The sequence below is a fragment of the Cololabis saira genome, chromosome 17, assembly GCF_033807715.1.
Source record: "Cololabis saira isolate AMF1-May2022 chromosome 17, fColSai1.1, whole genome shotgun sequence".
Classification (NCBI taxonomy): Eukaryota; Metazoa; Chordata; class Actinopteri; order Beloniformes; family Belonidae; genus Cololabis; species Cololabis saira.
In genome coordinates, this window is record NC_084603.1 from 11,168,159 (window position 1) to 11,184,475 (window position 16,317).

Sequence of the window (16,317 nt, forward strand, 5' to 3'; positions counted from 1 at the left end):
ACCTGTTTCAAGTAGATTTTCACTTGAAATAAGTAGAAAAATCTGCCAGTGGAACAAGATTTTTTTGCTTGTAATAAGAAGATAAGATTTTCCTACTTATTTCAAGTGAAAATGTACTTGAAACGGGTGAAAATTGTCAAATAAGTTATTTTTCTGGTGTTATTTTTCTTGTGATGACTCTAAACGTTGAAATAGCAGTAAAACCACATTCATTGATGAAATGACATAAGGGATGGAAAGGGGGGGATGGCAGTTTTACTGGGGGGATGATTTGGACCGTTTTTATTTCAGAGGAGGATGATTTGGACTGTTTTTATTTCGGGGGGGGGATGCCATCCCCCCTCATCCCCCCTCAACTCGAGTACTGAGTATTATCAATTTAACACCGTGCAAGAAATGATTGGTGTGGCAATCAAACTTTGAAAAAAAAACGCATGCGCAGAACCACGAAGTAGCATTTCTCGGCGGGTAGCAAGGATTGGCAGAACACCGGATCAACCAACCGTTTCTATAATACATCCATGCAACCAACCCACGTGGCGCCCTGACAGCGCTGTCTGCGTACGTCAACTACGTAACTGCGCAGCAGCTACTGCGCAGGCGCGTGAATGGCTCATGTCTCCAAACAACGTGGGTTGTGGATGTGGCAGGGGATCATTGACACTCTGACGACGTGTCTCCTCTCTGCAGCGCACTCACAAGTGTTTCGGAGGTTGGCTCTTTAGCTCTCCACTTTATCAGGTAAAGAGTCGTTTTGTGAAAACTTTCTTATTATTATTTGTTTCAAAAACACTTGCGGCTCACATCTGCTAAAGCTAGCTGGTCTTAGCTACACGCAGCTATTGTGTGTCAATCACAGTTACAGTACATACTGTAGGTTCCTCTTTATCTACGTGCAACTTAGGTAAAAAACGCAGGTAAAAAATGCATAATTACAAAATATAAACATTATATACATTGGAATGAAAATAAAAGTTAATAGTATGGATGGTGATGGAAATGCACTTTATTATTTTTAAGACCAAGTGTGGTGGTCATATGTGAGATATGTTTATCTTCAAAACAAAAAAGAAAATATGTTACAATAGGATTGTTGTTCCTAGTTTAAGGTGGCCAGGGAACACATTTGAGTGTGACACTGTATACAAAGTGATGCTGGTCAGTATGACATGTTTGTGATATGTTCATAAAGTTATAAGTAAGCATGGATATTGCTTTAACCGTCCATTCTGTACAGGAATGTCTCAGAAAATTAGAATATTGTGATTTTCTGTAATGCAATTACAAAAACAAAAATGTCATACATTCTGGATTCATTACAAATCAACTGAAATATTGCAAGCCTTTTATTATTTTAATATTGCTGATCATGGCTTACAGCTTAAGAAAACTCATATCCTATCTCAAAAAATCTAAAAGAATATTCTGGGAATCTTAATCTTAAAATGTAAGCCATAATGTAAGCCTGTCCTGGGCTGCAGTCTCGACCCGGTGGAGGTGGTGGGGGAGAGGAGGATGGTGGCTAAGCTGTCCTCCATCATGGACAATGTCTCCCACCCCCTTCATGAGACTGCCAGAGTCCTGGAGAGCTCCATCAGTGACCGGCTTCGTCACCCGCGATGCACCACCGAGAGGCATCGCAGGTCCTTCCTCCCCGCTGCCATCAGACTTTACAACCAGGCCTGCTCTCAGTAGCCAACGGACAATAACTTGTGCAATAACATAAGATGTGCAATATCATATGTGCAATATCTGCCAGTCTACCTCACACACACTCTACCTTCTTTTCTTTCAATCTACTGTATATACTGCTCATATTTCTGTAATTATACATATTTTTTATATATATTTTTTATTTTTACTTTTTAGTCTCTTTTTACCCCTCTCCTGCATGTGTGTGCTAAGTGTACTGCTGCCAACAAAGTAAGTTTCCCCACTGAGGGAGAAAAAAAGGATTATCTTATCTTATCTTATAATCAGCAATATTAAAATAATAAAAGGCTTGCAATATTTCAGTTGATTTGTAATGAATCCAGAATGTATGACATTTTTGTTTTTTTTAATTGCATTACAGAAAATAAAGAACTTCATCACATATTAATATTCTAATTTTCTGAGACAGTTCTGTATGGTTTAGTGTGAATACAAACGGAACAGAATGAAACATAAATAACATCAATACACATAATAGAAAGCGTTCTAGAGACACATTTTTGTTTGATTCAAGTTGCTTAGAGAAATCACCATTCAGCTCTCTCATCATGTCAACAGCTGCTTATCTCAGATGAGGTTATTCCACTGTTGGAGTAACCTGGCATGTATTTGTGTGTATGTCAGTGCGGTCCTCAGGTGTCACTGCCATGTTTGCCAGGCTAGCCTCGTGCCCTCGCCTGCCCTCCACCAAGTCAAATGTCTGTTCTACCTCTATCAGAGCATTTTCCCAGGGTAAATGTAAGTGAACACACGCTTGGCTCCTCATACTAGAGATGGACATTATTCTTAACATCTCATTCATTGATGAGTTTGCTCTATGACTCTTTGTTATATTCATTTGTCTCTTTACGAATGTTTCTTTCTGTTTATTCTCTCCAGTTATTCTCCCCCGTTCCCATGGGAAGTCCTTTGCCCACCGCAGTGAGTTGAAACAGGCCAAGCGCATTGTGGTGAAGCTGGGGAGTGCTGTGGTTACCCGTGGGGATGAGTGTGGCCTTGCTCTGGGACGGCTGGCCTCGATAGTCGAGCAGGTATCAATGTTTCCTCTAGGAATTTTTTCTGCAGTGGGGGCATGCTTCCCGGGGGGGTGTCGGCGGCGGCGGCGTTGACTAGGCCCGGCCCAAAGCAATCGGCGCGTGGAATCTCAACAACAATAACGCCTGGCATGATGGCTCATGATATTATACCATCCAAATTATAGCAATAGCACTGATTTGACTAGATGTTGTGTTAAGAGCACAGTATTCTAGTTTAACTTGAATACTCTCACATAGAAATTAAGGTCTCACTGCAGTCCCTCTGGTTGAACCAATACAAAACAAGTATCTGAAATACACAACACTGTATGCGTTATGATAAATCACTATGTAATGAGGGTGTAAATATACAGTTTAACTTGAATACTAACCTAAAAAAACAAACCAATGCCATTTTTCTCGATGTTTAGGGATAAGGAGTTTCTTCAACAGGTCACTTTTTTCTGCAACTCTGTCATTGTCAATAGAATAGAATAGAATAGTAGACTTTATTAATCTCCCAGAGATTAATAATCAAGGGACATGAGGATCTTTCTCTGTGGTCAAAAGCATGAATGCTTCCAGGTGTTCTTGTGACTGTGTTCTCCCCCCTCACAAAAGAAAAACAGAGAAACATATTTTCTCATGAACAAATTTAATTGTCTGAAAGATGGTTCAAATGTTATTTCATTGCCCGAAAAATATGTTATTTTGTTACTTGGAAAATTTGAAATATGTTTTGTTGGTGAGAAAATATGTTTCTCTATTTTTCTTATTTTTGTGAGGGGGGATATATATTGTTTTTCGGCACTACCTTGTTCTCTATAGCTGATATAACATGAATTACTCCTATGTGGGATCAATAAAGTTCTTATTTTTGCCACCTGAGAAAATTAAATATATTATATTTGGTGCCTAACTGTTTCCAACAATCTTTCATGTGGGAAGTCAGGATGACATTCCCTTTATCCAAATGCACTTTTGTTCTTATTCTACCAAAGTCCATGTTGTGCACCTTTCCAAAAAGACACATGTTTACAGCACCAATAATTTCTGTATTAATTCTGATTTTTGATCGATTTCTTTTTAGGTTTTGAAGATAATTTTAAAAATAAAACCGGGTTAAACTTTAGCCAAACCGAGGCGTAGTTTAATAGAAAAACACAGAAAAACTCCCACAGGGAACTCAGAAGTTCTTCACAAATAACTTAAAAATCACAGAGAGGAAAAAAAAACACCAGCAAACTAACAAACAAAGCAACAAAGCTTAGAGTTAAGAAAACGAACCAGCAATGCCGATGAACAACTCGCAGCCCCGCTGTTTAACTTCTCCTCCCGGGCTGCAGGTGGTTTAAGGATGATTTATGGTTCCGCGTTAAATCGACGCAGTGCCTACGGCGTAGGTTACGCGGAGACGCGCGCCGTACGTTGCGCGTCGCCGCGCAGATTTAACGCGGAACCATAAATCAAGGCTTCACAGCGCCACTCAGCTCCTCGCCACGCCGACTCCGCGCTCATATATTTCATAAATTTATAAAGCCCATATATTTATAAAGCCCCGCCTGGCCGAGCCCTAACACTGTGGCCGGCCGCCATCCGTCCTGGACTACTGGCCGTTCTGTGATTCTCCAGATCACACAGATGGCCAGTCCGCCCCTAATAAGTCTACCTTTTCTCCGGTAATTCGCTGCCTTTATTTCTTACGGCGACTTCTCCTTTTTTTTTTTTTCTTACGACGACTCTGACTCTGACCTGGTGCCTAACGTGATGTCACCTTAGGCCGCGCTCTCGCGAGTAATTAACTCCAATAGGATCCCCCAAACACCCCACTCCCTCCCCTCCCCTCCCCTCCCCCCGCCGTTGCGCTCATCATCACACAGGCTGTGCTGTGAAGGTGGAGAGATGCGGCGATGGTGCATTTGCAAAAAAAAAAAAAAAAATTATAATAAAAAAAAAATTTCAGGCGTGGCGGCTATGATTTAGCAGTGGCGGGCCGCCACTGCTGAATGAATGTAGAGGAAACACTGGGTATAATTGTTGATACACACACATGAGAAGAACTACACTGAGGAGGACTTACTTTGGCTCTAAAACAGAAGGCTGGATATTCTGGTCTTTGTGTCTTATCAGGTGTCCGTGCTGCAGAATCAAGGCAGGGAGATGATGATCGTTACCAGCGGTGCTGTGGCATTCGGGAAGCAGCGACTGAGACATGAGATACTGTTGTCTCAGAGTGTTAGACAAGCCTTACACTCTGGACAGAACCAACTCAAAGACATGGTAAAAGAATATATATAGCTCTCGGTAGGGCTGGGCAATATATCGAGATTTTAATATATATCGATATATTTTCAAACGCGATATGGTACGAGACAATATCGTTTATATCGATTTAAATTTTTTTTTTTTTTTTTAATGATTTTGATTTAGCTTATTTTGTGATAAATTGACTTGAATGTTTTATTTGAGATTTGCACAAATGTTTTGTTATTTGCACAACTGTCAACCTCAGTGGAAAAGTCTGCCTGTTACTGTCTACATTGTATTAATTGCACAGTGTATTTTAATTTAATTGTTATGCAGGAAAGAGATATTTGTTTTATTTTATTCAAGAAGCATTTTATTCTATATATGCAGGCAGTTTATTTTTATTTCATTTGTTTTATACATTTTGATATTGTGCAGACCTCTGTTAATAAAAGTACCTGTGTCACATTTGGAACGAGGCTTTGTATTAAAACTGACTGTTTTTTTAAGGGTTTGCCTCAGAAAAAAATGAAGCTAACAGAGATGCTATGCTATAATGCTTGGGGGGAAACCCCAATTATGGCACAGAAAAAATATCGATATATATCGAGTATCGCCATTCAGCTAGAAAATATCGAGATATGACTTTTGGTCCATATCGCCCAGCCCTAGCTCTCGGGATTTAAGTCAAATCTTTGCAGATGCTGGTATAATATGAAAAGGTTCTCTTAATTTTGTTCTCTCTTTGTTTACTCAAGTGAAATCTCTTATTCAGTCCATTCCAGTGTTGGAGGCCCGAGCATGTGCAGCGGCTGGTCAGAGTGGTCTGATGGCGTTGTACGAAGCTATGTTTACCCAGTACAGCATCTGTACTGCACAAGTATGTACAGAGATTTATTTATACTTCAAAATGAAAAGAGAAACTAAAAACAATATAGTCACTTCATTATAATTATTTTTCTCCACTTCTTTAGATCCTCGTCACCAACCTGGATTTTCATGATGAGCAGAAACGTCGCAATTTGAACAGCACACTTCTTGAACTGCTGAGGATGAACATTGTTCCAATCATCAACACCAACGATGCTGTTGTTGCTCCCCCCGTTCCCAACAGTGACCTGCAGGGGGTAAATGTGGGTACTGTGTGACGGGCATGCTGGAATCCTAAAAGGGGCAAAACTGTGCTGGTGGATTGCTTAACCCGTACATTAAATAATCTTGTAGGTTTCTTTTCACTTCTATCTTAGAAAAACTTTGGGATAGATTCATTTATTTATTTTTTTTTATCCAGCTTGAAATGCTCTCATACAGTGTTGGTTTCTTTTCTTTTAAGTCTTGGGCACAATAACTCATGCTTTCATCCGTTTGGGGAGACGGAGGAACTTGTGTTACAGGGTAGTGACTGATCTGATATTACTTTACAGTATAATGTTTTTAATTTTAATTTCATGTAATTTCTCTCTGTTTTTAGGTGATAAGCATCAAAGATAATGACAGCTTGGCTGCACGACTTGTTGTTGAAATGAAAGCTGACCTCCTTGTTGCCCTGTCTGATGTCGAAGGTACAGAAATAACCACTAATGATTGATTCTGCTTACTTTAATTTGTTTCTAGGCATTTCTATTAGTTGTTAACAGTTTTTTTTTATTTAAAAAAAGGACACATGTATTAAAACCACATTGCTTATTTGTAGTGTCCGACCGATCAGCCTTTTTTTCGATTATTTCGATCACCGATTAGGGGGAAATCAAAAAGACCGATAGCCGATATCAGCCGATACGATTATTACCCTTTTTTACCTTTTTGGGAGAAAACAAATTTCAATACAAGAATTCATTTAAATGAATGGTGAGCAATTTATTGCTTTAACTAGGAAGGACAGCAATATTCACTTCGCACGGCTCACACATCAAAAGTGCAAATTATGGAACATCAAACAAAACAAGCAGCATTTCAGTTATTAAAAATAACATTAAGTGAATTTTCTCTTTACATAAAATAAAAAGCTGCCTATAAAAAATAACAAATTAAGAGGAATAACAGCCTCAATTTTAGAACAGTCAGGCACAATACTCCCAATTCCCAGACCCAAACCACAGCAAGTGCCTACTTGGAGGTAGTAACAGTAAGCTAACTAGTACACATGACGAACAACCAAACAGTACAGGTTGTGAAAATGGCTACACAGGTTCTTTTTTTAAGTGCAAATATTTACTTAAGTTTACTTAAGGTTGAGCATGTTGAACATTCTTAATACAAAAAGAAAATGCAGTATTTCAGTAAAAAAAAAAAAAAATCGAAATTATTTATTTTCGATTTTTTTTGGGGGGGGGCCAATACCGATTATTTGTAAAATTATGAATATCGAATTCGATAATCGGCCACGGCCGATTATCCGTCGCCCACTACTTATTTGGTTTCATAAAATATAAAAAATGTGTCCCACAGGTTTATATGACAGTCCCCCAGGAACAGACGATGCCAAGCTTATTGATATATTCTACCCTGGAGATCAACAGTCAATCACATACGGCACCAAGTCCAGAGTTGGTATTGGTGGCATGGAAGCAAAGGTATGCATGGCAGAAGATATTTGATCTCAATATGTGAACAGGACAGAGTCATGACGGTTTGCATTGTGTGTTTGAATCAGGTGAAAGCCGCCCTTTGGGCCCTGCAGGGTGGGACGTCGGTCGTCATCGCCAACGGCACGGATCCTAAAGTCACAGGCCACGTCATCACTGACATTGTTGAAGGGAAGAAAGTTGGCACCTTTTTCTCTGAAGTGAAACCGGCAGGTACGGGATGGAACCGTGGGGTGGACATATTTTATAGTTTGTTTTGTGTTCATGTTTTCATATTAGAGGTCTGAATTATGAACTAGGTCCAACTGTGGAGCAGCAGACGGAGATGGCGCGGTACGCAGGCAGGACTCTGGCGTCGCTGCTTCCTGAGCAGGTGGGGAAAACCCTTTCATAAGCAGATTCAAGAGGTTACCAGAACTATTGTTCTGTTGTACTAGTAGTGGGTAGGGGGGTGTTATATGACAATATTAGAGGGTTAAACCGGTAAAATTTGCCCACAGTCTGCTCCTACTAAGAGACCATTGTACCATGCATGTTCTATTCATTGCAGCTCTATGCTAGTACACCGGGGTTTCATGTCTATTCTCATTCTCTTTCATTTCAAAGCACAAGGGCATGGGTGAAAATAAAAATACCAGTGTAAGGTTAGCTCTGAAGAGAGTCAGCCCTGGTGATATGCCGCTGGTTTAAACTTTCTCCACAAGACACATAGGCATGGGACGATATGAAAATTTCATATCACGATATTAGTGGACAAAAATATCACGATCACGATATTAGCGCGTCGCTTATAAAATTCTTAAAATGCAAGGAAAAACACTAACCGTGGATCCAATGGTTCCTTCAGAACATTTATTCTCAAATCATTCTCAACACAGTGACACTTGAGGTAGAGAACAAATAGTGTACTGTAAATGTTATGCATTACAAAATGTAAACTATAGTACCGGTACCGGTACTTATTTGAACTTTCTTTTTTTGTAAGAAAATACTTCCCTGAGAGTCGAAAGAAATAAGTGACAAATAGAAATAAAGTTACAAAGTAGAGCCAAATGCACACTGATTGTATTACTCTCTGAAACTTTAACAGTGGCTGGCTGCCTGCTACTTAATACGGCTCTCTGGAAAAATAATAAAATAAAGGCACTGCTCTGTAGTATACAAAACAAAAGCTGCATGGCCAACACAAAGATTGAGTGAAAATAAAGTGCCACAGTAGTCAAATGCACACGGATTGTACTACTCTCTGAAAAAATATTAAATAAATAATAATAATAAATAATATTAATAAAATACATGAAAAAAAATAACACTGGCTTCTACCTGGCTGGTAGCCTTGTGTGACCAAAAAAAAAAAAAATTGGCGATAATTACAGTACCCCACGATAACGTTATCGCAGCCGTTTTTTATCGCAGTAAAGACACAGTGAAACGGCAGTAATGTGAACAATTTGCACGGAGAAGGTTCTCCCCTCGATGGTAACACGACAAACCTTTTCAAGCATCTGGAGAGACCGCACAATTAAAAGTTTACTGGAAGTTGAGCAACAGTCAGACCAAAACAAACAACGCTAATGCATTTGGTGAATATGCAAACACAAGCAAGCGCTGGAAAGAAAGAAAGAAAGCTTCCCTTAGTACTCCCACAATGGGGAAATTCTTTCTCTGAATTTAACCCATTTTCTAGTTGAACTAGTAACAGTGGTCTGCCATGCAATGGCACAGCGCCCGGGGAGCAGTAAGGGTTAAGGGCCTTGCTCAGGGGCCCAAGGTGGTTGACTTTTGGTTGCAATCCAGGGGCTTGAACCTGGGTCCTCCAGACTCCAGCCCAGAAAGAGGTAACGGATTACTACAGTTAATTTATATTTTTATCGGACCATTTTAATAAAGCTATTTGGTGGGTGGCCCCTGAAATCAATGATAATTAAATGTTCCAAGTCTTTAAATGTAAAGCCATTTCAAAAAGACTTTGCAGCTGAATATTACTAGTAATACTTGGGACAAACGCATTAGAAACAAGAGCTGACTTTTTTTTTTACCCTCTTAGATATGCTGTGGGTATTGATTGGAAATAACTTTTCCCCTTTCATGTCTTCTTTTGATTATTTGTATTCCTTTACTGATGATTATTCAGTGTTATTTCCATGGTGACTTATGCCTCAAACAACACAAATAAGTTACAGATTGGTTTTATAGAAAATGTGCCTGAACTGATGATGTTAACTGTAACACTGTTTGCTGTTAGGAGTGCACTTAAAGGTGTAATGTTTTGAAATAGAAATAAATTATAGATTGTTCTGCTCATTAATTTGCAAAGTAGAGTAGAGCCGAATATTGAATAAAAAATAAAAAAGAACTGTGAGAAAATTGTGCTCATGATCCTGCCATATAAAAAATTGTGATATGAAATATTTTCCATATTGCCCACCCCTAGTAGTATGTTTAATCAATCTTGATTAATGTATCGTAATCTGATCAAGGTGTCTGTTCATTTTTTCTTTTGCAGAGAGGAGAAATCATCTGCTGTCTTGCTGACCTTCTTACTGAGAAAAAGGATGAGATTCTTGGTGCCAACAAGAAAGACATGGAGTTGGCAGCAGGTAAGAAGACATAAGACAGATTCATAAACAATACCGTTGATTTGCTTTTAGAAAGAGTAAGATTAAAAAAAGGACTTTGGTCCAGTAATGGCCGGTCTTGTTTATAATTTACGATTTTACTGAGTTGACAGGTAGTATTATGTGCTTTTTGTTGTAAGGCTGTAATCCAGGGCATTGGTTCTTCTTTGTGGTTCAGTTTTCACTAGTGCTGAAGCTAAAAGCAACACTCCTCCGTGTGGATCCATAGTTTTTTTTTTGGTGTCTGCATTTGTAGCAGACCTTGGATTGAAGACAATAGAGAGTCTCGACTGATGCGTAAGGTTTCTTTATTCAGGTCGCATCCAGAATCATGACGACTTTCTTTCATAAGTCCTTACGACACCGTGAAAACTATATATAAAAAAAGGGATACAAACAATTCATAAAACTAATTTCCACAGCGCGTACAAACAACTCATGAATGAAACAGATCCTAATTAAATTATACAATGCTAAAAACATACACAACTATATCTAAATGTTAAGAAAACAACAAGAAAACAAACAAACATCATACCAAACTCGCTGCGCTCTCCAAGGAATTCAAACAAGGAACTTCTTTCTTCTCATACGAATAGACGAATAGGTGATTGTCTGTTCGTCACCATCAATATTATAAAATAATGTATGGACTGACCAGGACAGAGCCACAGATTACAAAGAAGACTCAGTCTTATATGAAAGGCCCAGGGAAGTTTTGAGTTGTACGCTGGCTGCCATGAAAGCCAAACTGATCATCAAAGCCGCAGGGCCCACCGGACCTTTTCAATAATGCGGGCGGATTTCCGGTCAATTTACACACAAATCATATTAAATACATACAAAATACAATATATACAAAAGAAATCACAATTTTAAGACACATCCAAAGAATAACCAACTGACATTATACTCCAAATCCAATATTATCATAAAGAAAAAATATATCAACTAAACAAATTATGACTCAATATGGTCCTTTACAGCATTATTTATTTTTTCTATTCTGCTTCCTTGCAGGTCGGTTGTCCCAACCTCTGATCAGCCGTCTCAGTCTCTCAACTGCTAAACTCAACAGCCTTGCCATCGGCCTGCGTCAACTGGCCGGGTCCTCCAGGGACAGCGTGGGTCGGGTGCTGAGGAGAACCAGAGTGGCCAACAACCTACAGCTGGAGCAGATTACCGTCCCCATCGGAGTTCTGCTGGTCATCTTTGAGTCGCGTCCTGATTGCCTCCCACAGGTCAGACCAACCTCATGGACCCTTTGGACCTCATCATCACAAGTGGCAGTTTTACTCATTTTCTGCATTGACACTAGTGATGCACTGATTGTTCGGTAACCGAAATTGTTCGGCCGAAAATGGCAAAAAAACACTTTCGGTGTTCGGTGGAATAAGTGGGAAAAAAAAACTAACAATTGATAACGGCGTTGTAATATAAGGAAATAGACTGGCCGCTCCCGTACTGGTTGCGCACCACAAACATAAATCGTTGGCCAACCAAAAAGTAACCACATAAGAATTTTACCTAACATTCACCAGGAGGTGGAACCAAAACAACATAATGCTGGGAAATTAAAAAAATTATCAGTTTTTTATGTTCAATAAATATTTTCTACCTTGTAATTTTGTAAAAGATTTTTTTCTTTGAAAAATATGCCTAAATCAAATTTATTTGATTTATGCAATGGTGAAAAAATTGGCAAAATAAATGAAAAAATGGGAAGAACCATGTTCGGTATTGTTCGGTATTCGGCCAAGTGTTTATTATTATTTTCGGTTTCGGACACAAATTTTCATTTCGGTGCATCACTAGTTGATACTTTTAGAAAAGAAGTCAAACATAAAATATTGGCTTACAGGTGTCGGCGCTAGCAATTGCCAGTGGAAATGCTTTGCTTGTGAAGGGTGGTAAAGAAGCAGCGTATACCAACAAAATTCTTCATCAGCTCACTCAAGAAGCGCTCTCAATTCATGGAGTGTCTGATGCCATTCAGCTGGTGAGACTGAAGATGTTGATTAAACTTAAGTAATTATACATTGTTGTTTGTGGTGTGCTGAAGTTTGGTCACTTTGTCGTGTAGGTGAGCACACGCGAGGAAGTGGAGGATCTGTGCAAACTGGACAAGCTGATTGATCTGATCATTCCTAGAGGTTCTTCCCAGCTGGTCCGGGACATTCAAAGAGCAGCCAAGGGTATTCCAGTGTTGGGCCACAGTGAGGGCGTCTGTCACGTCTACATAGACAGCGAAGCCAGCATAGACAAAGCTATAGATGTCGGTATGTGTCAACTGCATGCTGCTTTGAAAGTTCTTTCAAAAGGTTTTTGTTTCTGTTTTGGTGAAAATGATGTGCAATTGACCCTTTTGTCAAGCCCCTGTTGCTGGGTAGGACAAAACTGTCATATTTCCCCTAAATTGGGTTTTACAACACTTTATTTCTAATTATTGGACCAAAGAAAATCAACAGCAACTATATATAAATAAAAAGGAACACGTCAGGTATCGTGTAGTTAGATAAAAAAACAGGTTTTCATCAAAAACAAGATCTTTTGATTAGTTTAGCTGGTAGCATGGTGGAAGGGTTGAGCTGCGAGTGTGGCTGTCCACATAGCTTTATCTAAAGCAGACATTTTTTTTTTTTTTTTTACCGTTGGTTTTGGGAAAGGGATCAAATGTATTCCTGTGATTCTCTCTGGATAGCGGGTGTCACTTTTACAAGTGCCCCAACCACACCGCTTAACCATTTAAAGATAAATAAAACGCATTTGCAATTGTAGCCTGCTGCCCAGCCGACTTTGTTTTGGTAGTACGGATCAGATTTCTGCCAGTTTTGGGGATAAAAAGTATGCGGGACCCTCACTACACTGTGTGCAGTGTGTTTTGAAGTTTTCCTTTTACTAGTACAAAGTTTTACAAAAATAATCCAGTGATTTAAATTTTGATACAAGGCAAGTAAAAACTACACTTGTTGCATTGATGTGAACGAGAGAGACTGCTATTTTGTCCAACTGGATATTCTGACCCGGATACAGCAACAGAGAATGATTTTTCTGATTGGTCAGTCAGGAACCAATCAGAAGGCTGACAAAGGGTCTTGCTTTTATGTATTTTTTGAGTGCATCTTGCTTTAGTAATTGCTTTTATTTTACATGATGCCCCAAGGAGTGATGTTTGTTAACGTCTTGGTGTAATCTGGAACAACTAACTGAGCAAACAACTCTCTCCCTCTAGTCAAAGACTCCAAATGTGACTACCCGGCAGCCTGCAATGCCATGGAAACTCTCCTTATCCACAGAGATTTGCTGCGCACTCCTATGTTTGACCAGATCATTGATACACTCAGAACAGAAAATGTAAGAAATGTGCTCAGACAGTGATTTGTGGCACATAATGTACACAAAGAATTAAAATATATCAAATTTGTGTTTACAAACTTGAAGGAAGAGAGTATTTGGCACTAAGTTCTTGTTGTTTGTCACTGCCGTCCTCAGGTGAAGATTCATGCAGGGCCCCGGTTTGCATCTTATTTAACTTTCAGCCCATCTGAGGTGAAGTCTCTGCGCACAGAGTATGGGGATCTGGAATGCTGCATTGAAGTGGTGGACAGCATGGAGGATGCCGTGGACCACATCCACAAATACGGCAGCTCCCACACTGATGTCATCGTCACAGAAAATGAAGATACAGCTGAACAGTTTCTGCAGCAGGTGGACAGCGCATGTGTATTCTTGAATGCCAGCTCTCGCTTTGCAGACGGCTATCGCTTTGGGCTGGGTATGCATAGTACCAGACCGTTTGACACCTTCTTTTTTACGTTGTTTTGAAAATATGGCAGAGGAGTTGATTGTACACCGTTTATTTTGCAGGAGCGGAGGTTGGCATTAGCACGGCAAGGATACATGCCAGAGGTCCAGTGGGTTTGGAAGGACTTCTTACTACCAAGTGGGTCCTTCGAGGAGATGGACACACTGTGGCCGACTTCTCTGAGCAAGGCAGTATGAAATACCTTCATGAAAACATCCCTATTCCTCAGGGGAGTTTTAATTAGGTGCCCAAAAAGAAGAGCCGTTAGCTGGAGCCAAAACAACAGTTATCTACCAGGGGTTGATTAAGGATGTGTGTCTGCCAGTAGCATTACAGCTTACAAGCTGGTGTATCAGTCAGCTGTGTGAGTCAATTATGTTTTTACAGAAAACTTGCATGTAGAGTGAAAGTTACTTTTATTGGACAAACTTTTTCTCAGTTTTGTAAAGCTGTGAATCTGTTTTTGCAGATTTATTCAAAACTCCAGTGCAATTCAATGGTTGGTTATTAAAAAGCAAATGTATTGTGCTAAACAGCTAAGGTGAAACATAATGTTGACCAATACAAAGCTCTTTTCCGTTCAAGCTATTTTTTATAAGAGCAGCGAAAAGAAATCATTGCTCCTTCTGGAATTTTCTAATTTATTTTTCTACATATAAACTTTCCTTCTGTATTTTGCTTTACTGCAAGGTTTCTTTGTGCAGTCATGGTTCAGATTATGTTTTGTCCCCTTACTCTTTGCACAAATAAATACTGTATAGTTCTTAAATGAGCTTGTGCTTAATGCTGTTAAATTAACGCCATCATTTCCCTATTATACTGCTCCAATCGAATGCATTGTCTTGAGTTCTATGTATTGCACAAACTATTAGTTCCGATTGGGACTTTAAAACGTCATATAATGCAACACTACACTACTGTCTTTTGTGCAGGTTATTTTCCAAGGGTGCATGAAATCACATTTCAGTGTTAATTTTTTTTTTTGAAAAGACGGAATTATGAATATGTCCATATTTTAGGGCTTTCAGCAAAAAAAGCCCCAAAACATTATAGGCAAGGCAAGTTTATTTGTACAGCACAATTCAACACAAGGTAATTCAAAGTGCTTTACATCAACATTAAAAGCAGCAAGAGACAAACAGTAAATAACAAATAAAATTATAAAAAAAAGGTGAAATAATAAAAAGCATAGGTTGTCCAGCAGGTAAGTATTTAATTTAAGAGTACGCTTCAGTAAACAGTAATGTTTTTAAGCCTGATTTGAAGGAGCTGACAGTTGGAGCAGACCTCAGGTCTACAGGAAGTTTGTTCCACCGGTGAGGAGCAGAATAACTGAACGCTGCCTCACCTTGCTTGGTTCTGGTTCTTGGGAACCACAACAAACCAGATCCAGATGAACCTCAGGGGTCTGGGAGCTTCATAGGAACTAACAGATCAACCATGTATTTTGGTCCAAGACCATTCAGGTCTTTGTAGACCAGCAGTAAGATTTTAAACTCTATCCTTTGACTCACTGGAAGCCAGTGTAGTGATTTCACAACTGGTGTAATGTGGTCCAGTTTCCTGGTGTTTGTAAGGACTCTGGCGGCAGAGTTCTGGATCAGCTGAAAGATGCCATTGCAATAATCCAACCTACTGAAAATGAAGGAATGTTTTTCCATGTCCTGTTTAGACAGAAACCCTTTAATTCTAGCAATGTTTTTTATGTGGCAATAGGCTTAATCTGGGTTTATTTTTCAGCTGCAGAGTCAATACTTTAAATAGTGGAGCTCTTTCAGTGAGAGCCTCGCCGGCCTCTTCTCAGGCCTCAGCTCCCCCCCTACACTCAATATCTAAATAAAAGGAAATTTTTCACAGCCGTGTCCTTTCAGAGGAGCAGAGATTATTTCATTACAACTTCTACTTGTTACAGAGGTTCAGCAGTGAAAAGATGCTTAAACGTAAATACAGTCAGTCCGGAAAGTATTCAGAACGCTTCACTTTTCCCACATTCTTTTATGTTACAGCCCTATTGATAATAGGAATAAATTCATTTTTTTTCTCAGAATTCTACACAAAACACCCCATAATGACAACATGAAAGAAGTTTTGATGCGACTTTTGTAAATTTATTAAAAATAAAAACAAGAAATCATATGAGCATAAGTATTCATAACGTTTGCTTAATACTTTGTAGAAGCTCCTCTGGCAGCAATTACAGCCTCAAGTCTTTTTGAATAGGTTGCTACAAGTTTGGCACACCTATTCTTGGTCAGTTTTGCCCATTCTTCCTTACAAACCCTCTCAAGCTCCATCAGGTTGGATGGGGAGCGTCGGTGTACAGCCAGTTTCAG

At 39.3% G+C, this 16,317-nt stretch overlaps 1 protein-coding gene across 2 annotated transcripts; it reads left to right on the top strand.

Annotated features, from left to right (window-relative positions):
* Positions 1–605: 605 nt before the first annotated feature.
* On the top strand, positions 606–14,896 carry LOC133463318 (delta-1-pyrroline-5-carboxylate synthase-like). Of its 2 annotated transcripts, none has more exons than XM_061744799.1 (17): positions 606–741; positions 2,338–2,451; positions 2,593–2,744; positions 4,860–5,009; positions 5,752–5,856; positions 5,951–6,109; positions 6,448–6,538; positions 7,425–7,549; positions 7,630–7,774; positions 7,861–7,934; positions 10,068–10,161; positions 11,200–11,420; positions 12,041–12,178; positions 12,263–12,458; positions 13,412–13,533; positions 13,672–13,954; positions 14,047–14,896. In XM_061744799.1, exons 2-17 carry the CDS (start codon positions 2,361–2,363, stop codon positions 14,226–14,228), a joined length of 2,328 nt encoding a protein of 775 aa, XP_061600783.1. In that variant the 5' UTR covers positions 606–741; positions 2,338–2,360; the 3' UTR covers positions 14,229–14,896. The 2 variants fall into 2 exon arrangements, with proteins under 2 accessions (XP_061600783.1, XP_061600784.1); XM_061744800.1 differs by having other exon boundaries at positions 5,951–6,103.
* Positions 14,897–16,317: the final 1,421 nt, after the last annotated feature.